At 41.7% G+C, this 13,071-nt stretch overlaps 1 protein-coding gene across 4 annotated transcripts in view; it reads left to right on the top strand.

Moving 5' to 3' along the window:
* Positions 1-13,071, top strand: part of STK33 (serine/threonine kinase 33) — an 89,549-nt gene that overhangs the window by 7,495 nt on the left and 68,983 nt on the right. For all 4 annotated transcript variants that reach the window (XM_017896383.1, XM_017896386.1, XM_017896384.1 and 1 more), the window contains exon 3: positions 8,250-8,363. In XM_017896383.1, the coding sequence (XP_017751872.1) occupies positions 8,250-8,363 (114 nt within the window). The remainder of the gene's footprint in view (positions 1-8,249; positions 8,364-13,071) is intronic.

Raw genomic sequence — 13,071 nt, 5'->3', positions numbered from 1 at the left:
CTTCCCCTGTTGGTCTTCAGCTGTGCGCTGTCCCCAGAGGTGGAGACTACAGAGACAGGCAGGCTTCCTTGAGCTGCTGTGAGCTCCACCCAGTTCGAGCTTCCCAGCGGCTTTGTTCACCTACTTAAGCCTCAGCAATGGCGGGCGCCCCTCCCCCAGCCTCGCTGCTACCGTTTCGGTTAGATGGCAGACTGCTGTGCTAGCAATGACGGAGGCTCCGTGGGCATGGGACCCTCCCAGCCAGGTGTGGGTATAATCTCCTGGTGTGCCCGTTTGCTTAAAGCGCAGCATTCGGGTGGGAATTACCCAATTTTCCAGGTGTTGTGTGTCTCCTCAGTTTCCCTGGCTAGGAAAAGGGATTCCCTTCCCCCTTGAGATTCCCAGTTGAGGCAATGCCTCACCCTGCTTCAGCTCTGGCTGGTTGGGCTGCAGCAGCTGACCAGCACCAATTGTCCGGCACTCCCCAGTGAGATGACCCCATTACCTCAGTTGAAAATGCAGAAATCACCGGTCTTCTGTGTGGCTCGCGCTGGGAGTTGGAGACTGGAGCTGTTCCTATTCGGCCATCTTGCTCCGCCCCTTATCCCAGCATTTTGAAAGGCTAAGGAAGGAGGATCACTTGAGGCCAAGAGTTTTAGACCAGACTGGGCAACACAGCAAAACTCCTTCTCTACAAAATTTGTTTAAAATATTAGCAGGGTATAGTGGCATGCGACTGTAGTCCTGGCTACTGTGGGGATGCTTAGATGTGAGTATCACTTGAGCCCAGAAGTTTGAAGCTGCAGTGAGCTATGATCATACTGCTGCACTCTAGCCTGGGTGACAGAGTGAGACCTTGTCTCCAAAAACAATAAAATAAATAAATAACAAATTTAGTCTTAAGAGCTTTTATAAAAGGAAATTGTGTTCATTGTGAAAATTAGGCAAATATAAGTATGGAGAAAATAAAATCATCAACCAGATATAACCAATTTAAAATTATTACCTTCACTTTTCTATGCATGTACTAGTTTTGTTTTGTTTTCTTTAACATTTTCCTGTTTTAAATTAGGGGATATTTCAAATATATATATGTATTTTAAAGAAGTAACCTTAACCTGGTGTAGCTGAAGTTGAAGCTTCTATTCCCCCATAAAATAGGCTCATTTTAAATATTTTAAACATTTCAGAAGGGTATAAAGAAGGAAATTACAATCATCCACAATTCTATTACCCTTACATAACTACTTTTAATATTTAGATGAACATTTTCCCAGATATCCATGTAAGCACCTCTGCATACATACATTTTCATAATGAAATCATATCTTATGTGCTTTTCACACTGCACACTATGTCATGGACTTCTTCTGTGTCAATAAAAATAGATCTACATTATCATTTTAATAATATCCTTACACAATTATTAGAAATATTAAACTATTTTCTCCTTCATCACCATGTGTTAATATCAAAGCAGTTAGTTGAACAAAGTGATTAGTTTATAAAAAACTAGTTGGCCATTTCTCATTTTAGAATTCCTATTTAAACAGTATTGAAATACTGTCTTCAAATTGTGGTTCCATTTAGAGAGAAAATGAAAGTTTAACTTTTAAAGGACAAGAAAAATTGTGGAAATGGTTATGAAGAGATTATTTTGTAAATGAGAAAAGGGTAAATGACCATTTTAGTTGAGATTTAACTCACTTTATAAGATATAAGCATATTTCATCATATTGTGCTTTGATTTATTGCCCTCTGCAGATCTTGCATCTTTTACAAATTTGAAGGTTTGGCAACTGTGTCAAGCAAGTCTGTTGGTGCCATTTTTCCAAAAGCATATGCTCATTTTGTGCCTTTGTGTCACATTTTTGTAATTCTCACAGTATTTCTAACTTTTCTTCATTATTGTATCTATTGTGATCTGTGATCTGTGATTTTTGATGTTACTATTGTACTTGTTTGGGGGTGTCACAAATTGCACCCATATAAGATGGCATACTTAATAAGTGTTGTGTGCATTCTGATTGCTCCAGTGACTGACCATTCTTCCATCTCTCTCCCTCTCCTTGGCCCTTCCTAGTCCCTGAGAGACAATATTAAAGTCAGGACAATTAATAACCCTGCAGTGTTTCAAGTGAAAGGAAGAGTTACATGTCTTTCACTTTAAATCAAAAGCCAGAAATGATTAGGTCTAATGAGGAGGGCATGTTGAAGGCCAAGATAGGCTAAAAGCTAGTCCTCTTGCACCAGTTAACCAAGTTTTTAATGCAAAAGAAAAGTTGTTGAATGAAATTAAAAGTGCTATTCCAGTGAATACATGACTGATAAGCAGAACAGCTTTGTTGCTGATATGGAGAAAGTTTGAGTGACTTGGAAGAAGATCAAACCAAGCACAACATTCCCTTAAACCAAAGCCTAATCCAGAGCAAGTCCCTAACTCTTTTCAGTTTTGTGAAGGGGAGAGAAGTGAGGATGTTGTAGGAGAAAAGCTTGAAGCCAGCACAGGTTGGTTCAGGAGGTTTAAGGAAAGTAGCTGTCTGTATAACATACAAGTGCAAGGTGGAAGTAGCCAGTGCTGATGTAGACGCCGCAGCAAGTTATCCAGAAGATCTAGCTAAGACCATTGATAGAAGGTGGCTACACTAAACAACTGATTTAAGCCTTATATGGGAAGAAGATGCTAACTAATCCTTTCATAGCTAGAGAGGAGAAATCAATGTTTGGCTTCACAGCCCCAAAGGATAGGCTAACTCTCCTGTTAGTGGCTAATGAAGCTGGTGACTTTAAGTTGAAGCCAGTGCTCATTTACCATTTTGAAATTCCTAGGGCCTTAAGAATTTATGCTAAATTTACTCTGTGCTCTTTAAATAGAACAACAAAGCCTGAATGATAGCACCTTTGCTTACAGCATGATTTACTGAAATTTTAAGCCCATGTTTGAGACCTACTGCTCAGAAAAAAAGTCTCCTTTCCAAATATTACTGCTCATTGACAATGCACCTGGTCACCCAAAAGCTCTAATGGAGATGTACAAGATGGATGTTGTTTTCATGGCTGCTAACACAACATTCATTCTGTAGCCCATGGATCAAAGTGATTTATGTTTTGTAGCCTTATTATTTAGGAGATAAATTTCATAAGGTTATATCTACTACAGATAGTGATGGATCTGGGCAGATTAAGTTGAAAACCTTTGGAAAGGATTCATCATGCTAGAAGCCATTAAGAACATTTGTGATTCATGAGAGAAGGTCAAAATATCAACATTAATGGAGTCTGGTAAACATTGATTCCCACCCTCATGGATGACTAAAGGGTTCAAGTCTTAAGTGGATAAAGTAACTATAGATATAATGGAAACAACAAGAGAACTAGAAGTAGAGCCTGAAGATGGGACTTTTTGCAATCTTATGATAAAACATGAATGAGTGAAGAATTGCTTCTTATGGATGAGCAAAGAAAGTGATTTCTTGAGATGGAATATACTCTGGGTGAAGATGCTGTGAACATTTTTGAAATGACAACAAAATTGAAAATATTACATAAACATAGTTGATAAAGCAGTGGTGGGGTTTGAGAGCACTGGCTTCAGTTTTGAAAGAAGTTCTGCTGTGAGTAAAATGCTATCAAGCAGCATCACATGCTACAGAGAAATATTTTATGAGAGGAAGAGTCAATTGATGCACCAAACTTCATGGTTGTCTCATTTTTAGAAATTGCCACAGCCGTTCCAGTCTTCAACCATCACTACCCTAATCAGTCATCGGTCATCTACATGGAGGCAGGACCTTCCACCAGCAAAGAGATTACAACTGCATTGTTGTTTGTTAGCATTTTTTTTGCAATACAGCATTTTAAAATTTTGTGTACATTTTTAGACATAATGCTATTGCAGTTAATAGATTATAATATAGTGTAAACATAACTTTTATATGCTTTATTGAAATTTTTGCTTTATGGTGGTGGTCTGGACCTGAATACACAATATCTCTGAGGTATCTCTGTATATAATTGAGAGTTGCATATAAATATAAAAATAAAATTATGTTTTGTACCATTTTATAATTATCTAAGTTTTCTGACTTTAATTCTATTATGTGCTATTAAGTGGTATCAAGGAAGAGAGAGGAGCTAGGTTTTTTTAAAGAGATACAAAAGAAACAGCTCCTTTAGGAACTTTTAGACTGTCTTGGAAGAAAAAAAATGAACCAAAAGGTTTGTAAACAAAAAAGCAATAATATTGTTTGAGGACCAATGCATAAATGGTGATAGGAGTAAAAATAACAGAACAGACACAATTGTGTGAAACAAGGAAACACTTCATGAAGGAGGTGAGTAATCAGTTGGGCATTGAATTTTCTGTTACAAAAGAAAGGAATGTGCGCATTAGAAAATACAAAGACAAGCCTCTCATTTACCTGTTGCGTGGTGATATGGTTTGGTTTTGTGTCCCCACCCAAATCTCATCTTGTAGCTCCTGTAATTCCCACTTGTTATGGGAGGGACCCTGTGGGAGATGATTGAATCATGGGGGCAGGTTTTTCTCGTGTTGTTCTCATGATAGTGACTGGATCTCATAAAATCTGATGGTTTTAAAAATGGGAGTTTCTCTGCACAAACCCTCTCTTTGCCTGCTTCCATCCATGTAAGACGTGACTTGCTCCTCCTTGCCTTCTGCCATGATTGTGAGGCCTCCCCAGCCATGTGGAACGGTCAGATTGACCTTTTTATTTGTAATTGCCCAGTCTCGGTTATGTTTATTAGCGGTGTGAAAATGGATAAATACAGTAATTGGTACCAGGAGTGGGTGCTGCCACAATATCCCACAAATGTAGAAGTGGACCTTTTTTTTTTTTTTTTTTTTTTGAGATGGAGTCTTGCTCTGTCGCCAGGCTGGAGTGCAGTGGTGCAGTCTCAGCTCACTGCAACCTTCCCCTCCTGGGCTCAAGCTATTCTCATGCTTCAGCCTCCCGAGTAGCTGGGATTACAGGCACAGGCCACTACACCCAGCTGATTTTTGTATTTTTAGTAGAGATGGGGTTTCACCATGTTGGCCAGGATGGTCTCAATCTCCTGACCTCATAATCTGCCTGCCTTGGCCTCCCAAATACTGGGATTACAGGCATGAGCCACCACACCCGGCCGGAAGTGACTTTGGAACTGGGTAACAGGCAGAGGTTGGAACAATTTGGAGGGCTCAGAACAAGACAGGAAAATGTGGGACAGTTTGGAACTCCCTGGAGACTTGTTGAATGTCTTTGACCAAAATGCTGGTAATGATATGGATGATGAAATTCAGGCTGAGGTGGTTTCAGATGGAGATGAGGAACTTGTTGGGAACTGGAGTAAAGGTGACTCTTGTTATGTTTTACTAAAGTGACTGGCAGCATTTTGCGCCTGCCCTAGAGATTTGTGGAACTTTAAACTTGAGAGAGATGATTTAGGGTATCCGGTGGAAGAACTTTCTAAGCAGCAGAGCATTGTAGAGGTAAGTTGGGTGCTGTTAAAGACATTCAGTTTTATAAGAGAAGCAGAGCATAAAAATTTGGAAAACTTGCAGCCTGCGATAGAAGATGCAATAGAAAAGAAAATCCCATTTTCTGAGGAGAAATTCAAGCTGGCTGCAGAAATTTGCATAAGTAACCAGGAGCCAAATGTTAATCCCCAAGATAATGAGAAAAATGTCTCCAGGGCATGTCAGAGGTCTTCACAGCAGCCCCTCCCATTACCCAGAGTACTAGGAGGAAAAAGTGGTTTCATGGGCTGGGCCCAGGATTCCCAAGCTGTGTGCAGCCTAGGGACTTGGTGCCCTGCATCCTAGCCACTCCAGCCATGGCTGAAAGGGCCCAACATAGAACCTGGGCTGTGGCCTCAGAGGCTGCAAGCCTCAAGCCTTGGCTGCTTTCATGTGGTGTTAAGTCTGCGAGTGCACAGAAGTCAAGAATTAGGGTTTGGGAACCTCCACCTAGATTTCAGAAGATATATGGAAATGCCCAGGCAGAAGTTTGCCACAAGAGCAGGATCCTCAGGGAGAACCTCTTCTAGGGAAGTGCAGAAGGGAAATATGGGGTGGGAGCCCCCACACAGATTCCCTACTGGGGCACTGCCTAATGGAGCTATGAGAAGAGGGCTACCATTCTCCAGACGCCAGAATAGTAGATCCACCGACAGCTTGCACCATGCACCTGGAAAGGCCACAGACACTCAATGTCAGCCTGTGAAAACAGCCAGGAGGGAGGCTGTACCCTGCAAAGCTACAGGGACAGAGCTGCCCAAGACTATGGGAACCTACCTCTTGCTTCAGCGTGACCTGGATGTGAGACATGGAGTCAAAGGAGATCATTTTGGAGCTTTAAGATTTGACTGCCCCACTGGATTTCGGACTTGCATGGGGCCTGTAGCCTTTTTGTTTTGGCCAATTTCTCCAATTTGTAATGGCTATTATTTACCCAATGCCTATACCCCCATTGTATCTAGGAAGTAACTAACTTGCTTTTGATTTTACAGGCTCATAGGCAGAAGGGACTTACCTTGTCTTAGATGTGGACTTTTGAATTAATGCTGAAATGAGTTGAGACTTTGGGGGACTGTTGGGAAGGCATGATTGGTTTTGAAATGTGAAGTTATGAGGTTTGGGAAGGGCCAGAGTTGGAATGATATGGTTTGGCTCTGTGTCCCCACCCAAATTTCATCTTGTAGCTCCCATAATTCCCATGTGTCGTGGGAGGGAACCAGGGGAGATGATTGAATCACGGGGCGGGTCTTTTCCATGTTGTTCTCGTGATAGTGAATGGGTCTCACGAGAGCTGATGGTTTTAAAAACGGGAGTTTCTGTGTTCAAGCCCTCTCCTTGCCTACTTCCATCCATGTAAGATGTGACTTGCTCCTCCTTGCCTTCTGCCATGATTGTGAAGCCTCCCCAGTCATGTGGAACTGTAAGTCCAATAAACCTTTCTTTTGTAAATTGCCCAGTGTCAGGTATGTCTTTATCAGCATTATGAAAACGGACTGATACACATGGTGAATGTGAAAGTGATCACAGAGAGAGAGAGAGTGGCATTTTGAGAGTGGCATTTCTATGGAAGGCTTTGACTAGCTGATCCAACCAGGGCATTACCTAGTGGCATTAGTTCAGCTCCTCTCCCATGTTCTGGTTCCTATGCATGATGGGTCTAGAAACTGAGTTGATTTGAATCAGGGAGACTGACTCCCCCAAAACCAAATTTACAAGAAATGAAAGTATAAATGAGTTAGCTGTTTATTATTTACAGTGCAAACCAAAATGGTGGTGTTGGCAAAACCAATGTATTCTTTCTTGTAGGTAGAAGTTAAATGATAAGAGGATGGATTCTTGGTTTGGTTGATGGTTTCATGAGTAGTGGTTATTTTTTTTCTCAGTGCTGATCTGTGTTGAAATTTTGTCACATATTGCTTTTCTAAAACAAAAGGAATAAAACAAAAGTGATTTTTAATAAGATAAAGGGAAAGCATTAGCTGTTAAATAAGGAAACATTTGTTCAGTAGTTACTATGTGTTGATTTTGTAGTATAGCTCTCAGAGATTTGGGATTTTTTGGTGTGAGTGTATTTTATATCTGCACACACTTATGTATATGTATTAGTACTCCATTTCTCCTTTTTCTTATGAAGATATTTCATTAATATATTATAGTTTGAAAGAGATTCATTTTATACTTTTGAGTTTTCCACATTTCACCATTAGGATTTTTATGGCTTTTCCTCCAAGGGACACTTAATAAAATTCATCAACACTTATTTTTGGTTAAGATGTGTTTATTAATATTGGAGAAAATATGTAGTGTCTTCTATTTGATTTTAACTTGGAGCAGAATCTCTTTTCCCTTGGGTGAGTATCTGTCAGTATTATATGTTTTTTTTTTTTTTTTTTTTTTTTTTTTTGAGGCAGAGTCTCGCTCTGTCACCCAGGCTGGAGTGCAGCAGTGCCATCTCGGCTCACTGCAAGCTCCGCCTCACAGGTTCTTGCCATTGTCCTGCCTCAGCCTCTCAAGTAGCTGGGATTACAGGTGCCCGCAACCATGCCCGGCTAATTATTTGTATTTTTAGTAGAGATGGGGTTTCACCGCTTTAGCCAGGATGGTCTAGATCTCCTGACCTCATGATCTGCCCGCCTTGGCCTCCCAAAGTGCTGGGATTACAGGCGTGAGCCACCGCACCCGGCCGTTCATTTTAATAGCTGTTAAATGGCATAGGGAGACAAAGAATTCTTTTTTTTTTTTTCCCCTCCAGGAAATCTATACCTTTGGAAGAATATTGGGAAAAGGGAGCTTTGGAATGGTCATTGAAGCGACAGACAAGGAAACAGAAACGAAGTGGGCAATTAAAAAAGTGAACAAAGAAAAGGTAAGGCTCATTAGCAGCATCCTACTGAGGGAACAGTGTTAGTGCAGGGTGGGTGTGGGCAGTACAACTTTTCACACTAACACAAGCTGCCTCTCACCCCGAGGTCCCAGCCTGGGCTGATCCCCTGGAGAAGCATGGCATTTCTGTAGCCTCCTGGAAAGGGACTAGTTTCTGAACTCAAGTGGGCAAGTGCTGCCTGGAAAAAACAAATGGAAGGAATAATATAACCAATATAACAAAAAATAGGTAAATTTTACCAGAGTATGCTGAAGATAAGGGCTGGTTCTCAGTATCTGTAGGCACAGGGCCGTGGGCTAGAGATATCTTAGCTAGAAGTGCTGATACTCTGTCCTGATGTTGTTTTGATATACTTTTCTCCTATCCTCTCATTTCCTCACTGTTAGCTAATTCTGTTTATTCATCCTGCCTGCCCTTTCACGTTGAATCACTTTTGCTTCAACTATCTACATTATGCTCTTTTATCTGCCACACTCCTCACTAGATTTCCTCTCAAACTGGGAAACGACTGGGCTTCTCTTGATGATAAAGTCTGAGACCTCAGACTTGACACCTGATCATTTCATCAACCTTTTGCATTTCTGTGCCTGGGAAAAACCAAACAACATTATGGTGTTTTCCCCTAGGATTTGTGATGATAAATATCACATTTAAAAAACAAAATGGTAGGTTTTATGTATTATTTAAAACAAACTGTAGCAAATTACATACCATTTCTCCCTAATGTTTAGTAAGGTAACATATCAATCTTAATAAAGGGATTAAGAGCCCTTCTAGAAAATTTTAGAATTCTTTAGAACCATAGGTAGCATCCTAAGTGCTGCCTGAGATGTTATTTCCTTTGCTTCTTTGGTGTTAGGTAGGGTTAGGGGTTCAGTTTTTGGGTTATGTAACTATCATGCCTACTTGCAACTTTAGGAATTAATAATCTTTCATATTCATATTTATGTTGAGAGTTTGTGAGACCGTAAGATAGTAAGATAAAACTATATAGTCAGTATATGAAGTGAATAGTGTAATATTATGTTATATTCAGGTCAAGCCATTTGGGAAGGGGAGAGAAACAGAATCGAGATGGATATTAGGAGAAATTGGGGTAACTTTCCATATCTAGTCTAGACAAAAATTCACTCCTCACAGTCACTATTTCTCTTGATCCTTTAGGTCGAGGGTCCCCAGCCCCCAGGTGTTGGACTGGTACCTGTCCATGGCCTGTTAGGAACCAGGCTCCACACCAGGAGGTGAGCAGCAGGCGAGTGAGCATCACCACCTGAGCTCTGCCTCCTGTCAGATCAGTGGTGGCGTTAGATTCTCATAGGAACACAAACTCTACTGTGAACTGTATATGTGAGGGATCTATGTTGTATGCTCCTTATGAGAATCCAACTAATGCCTGATGATCAGAGGTAGAACAGTTTCACTCTGAAACCATGCCCTCTCCCGCAACCCTGGTTCATGGAAAAGTTGTCTTCCATGAAATCAGTCCCTAGTACTAAAAAGGTCGGGGACTGCTGGTCTAGGTTAACCTATAAATGTGGCTTAATCCTTGGGCGGGGCATAATATGATGGGCAATGTCCCACCCACTCCTGAGATGCTAAAGGTCGAGGAGCAGAGGTAATTGGAAGCTGGAATGACACTAGGTAAAATTTTGATTAGGCAAAATTTGCCTTGTGACTAATTCATTTCCACTCCCTTAAGAACCGTTATGTATTTTCCCAAATCAGGTGGATGGGAGGTGGAGGAATAGGACCTTTGTTTTTCCTTGCAGGGAGATTTTTTATTGGAAATTGTCAGGCCTAAAACTTCCACCTATCAGTTTTTTCTTTACTATTCCTTGCACCCAACCCAGCCTCTCTCTGCTTTCACCTGGACTGACCCTGACACCCATCAGTCCCAGCAGCTTACCTGGGCTGTGCTGCCGCAAGGTTTCAGGGACAGCCCTCATTACTTCAGCCAAGCTCTTTCTCATGGTTTACTTTCTGTCCACCCTTCTGCTTCTCACCTTATTCAATATATTGATGACCTTCTTCTTTGTAGCCCCTCCTTTGAATCTTTTCAACAAGACACTCTTCTGTTCCTTCAGCATTTATTCTCCAAAGGATACCAGGTATCCCCCTCCAAAGCTCAAATTTCTTTTCCATCCGTTACCTACCTTGGCATAATTCTTTATAAAAACACACATGCTCTCCCTGCCAATTGTGTCCGACTGATCTCTCAAACCCCAACACCTTCTACAAAACAACAACTCCTTTCCTTCCTAGGCATGGTTGGATACTTTCGACTTTGGATACCTAGTTTTGCCATCCTAACAAAACCATTATATAAACTCACAAAAGGAAATGTAGCCGACACCATAGATCCTAAATCCATTCCTTGAAGACAGCTTTAGAGACTGCCCCCACCCTAGCTCTCCCTGACTCATCCCAACCTTTTTCATTACACACAGCCGAAGTGCAGGGCTGTGCAGTCAGAATTCTTACACAAGGACCAGGATCGCGTCCTGTAGCCTTTCTGTCCAAACAACTTGACCTTGCTGTTTTAGGCTGGCCATCATGTCTCCAGCGGCTGCCGCAGCCCTAATACTTTTAGAGGCCCTCAAAATCACAAACTATGCTCAACTCACTCTCTATAGTTCTCATAACTTCCAAAATCTATTTTCCTCCTCATGCTTGACACATGTACTTTCTGCCCTGCCAGCACCTTCAGCTATACTCACTCTTTGTTGAGTCTCCCACAATTACCATTGTTCCTGGCCCAGACTTCAGTCTGGCCTCCCCCATTATTCCTGATACCACACCTGACCACCATGACTGTGTCTTCCTGATACACCTGACATTCACCCCATTTCCCCATATTTTCTTCTTTCCTGTTCCTCACCCTTTTCACACTTGGTTTATTGATGGCAGTTCCACCAGGCCTAATCGCCACACACCAGCAAAGGCAGGCTATGCTATAGTATCTTCCACATCTATCATTGAGGCTACTGCTCTGCCCCCCTCTGCTACCTCTCAGCAAGCCGAACTCATTGCCTTAATTCCGGCCCTCACTCTTGTAAAGGGACTATGCGTCAATATTTATACTGACCCCATATCCTGCACCACCATGCTGTTTTATGAGCTGAAAGGTTTCCACGCTACACAAGGGTCCTCCATCATTAATGTCTCTTTAATAAAAACTACTCTCAAGGCCGCTTTACTTCCAAAAGAAGCTGGAGTCATTCACTGCAAGGGCCATCAAAAGGCATCAGATCCCATCGCTCAGGGCAACGCTTATGCTGATAAGGTAGCTAGAGAAGCAGCCAGCATTCCAACTTCAGTCCCTCACGGTCAGTTTTTCTCCTTTTCATCGGTCACTCCCGCTTACTCTTCCACTGAAACATCCACCTTTCAATCTCTTCCCACACAAGGCAAATGGTTCTTGGACCAAGGAAAATATCTCCTTCCAGCCTCACAGGCCCATTCTATTCTATTGTCATTTCATAACCTCTTCCATGTAGGTTACAAACTGCTAGTCCACCTCTTAGAACCTCTCATTTCCTTTCCATTGTGGAAATCTATCCTTAAGGAAATCACTTCTCGGTGTTCCATCTGCTATTCTACTACTCCTCAGGGATTGTTCAGGACCCCTCCCTTCCATACACATCAAGCTCAGGTATTTGCCCCCGCCCAGGACTGGCAAATTGACTTTACTCACAATGCCTCGAGTCAGGAAACTAAAATACCTCTTGGTCTGGGTAGACACTTTCACTGGATGGGTAGAGGCCTTTCCCACAGGGTCTGAGAAAGCCACCCTTCTGTCAGACATAATTCCTCAGTTTGGCCTTCCCACCTCTATACAGTCTGATAATGGACCAGCCTTTATTAGTCAAAACACCCAAGCAGTTTCTCAGGCTCTTGGTATTTAGTGGCTCCTGGTTTTACCTCAAACTGCCACCCTTAAGTCTCTCTTTAAGTGTATGGAAGATCTTCAGTGACAAAGTACACTCCAATACTTTGACCCTGATGAAGTCCTATTCTTTACTTTTATACTCGCTCTTATTCTCATGCCACCCTCTACCTCTCCCCAGCTATCTCCACCACACTATCAGTCTCACTCTCTCCTAGCCATTTCTAATCCTTCTTTAACAAACAATTGCTGGCTTTGCATTTCTCTTTCATCCAAATTCGACAAGGCTCTGACTTTTTCACTACTAAAAAAAGGGGGGGCGGGGAACTCTGTATATTTTTAAATAAAGAATGTTGTTTTTACCTAAATCAATCTGGCCTGGTATATGACAACATTAAAAAAAATACTGAAGGATAGAGCCCAAATACTCACCAACCAACTAAACAATAACATTGAACCCCCTTGGACACTCTCTAATTGGACGTCCTGGGTACTCCCAATTCTTAATCCTTTAATACCTATTTTTCTCTTTCTTTTATTCGGATCTTGTGTCTTTCGTTTAGTTTCTCAATTCATACAAAACCGTATCCAGGCCATCACCAATAATTCTATATGACAAATACTCCTTCTAACAACCCCACAATATCACCCTTTACCCCAAAATCTTTCTTCAGTTGAATCTCTCACACTCTGGGTTCCCATGCTGCCCCTAATCCCACTCGAAGAAGCCCTGAGAAACATCACCCATTATCTCTCCACACCACCCCCCAAAATTTTCACTGCCCCAACACTTTACCACTATTT

This window comes from Rhinopithecus bieti, unplaced genomic scaffold, assembly GCF_001698545.2.
Source record: "Rhinopithecus bieti isolate Rb0 unplaced genomic scaffold, ASM169854v2 scaffold_28456, whole genome shotgun sequence".
Classification (NCBI taxonomy): Eukaryota; Metazoa; Chordata; class Mammalia; order Primates; family Cercopithecidae; genus Rhinopithecus; species Rhinopithecus bieti.
This window is presented reverse-complemented; position numbering and strand designations above follow the sequence as displayed.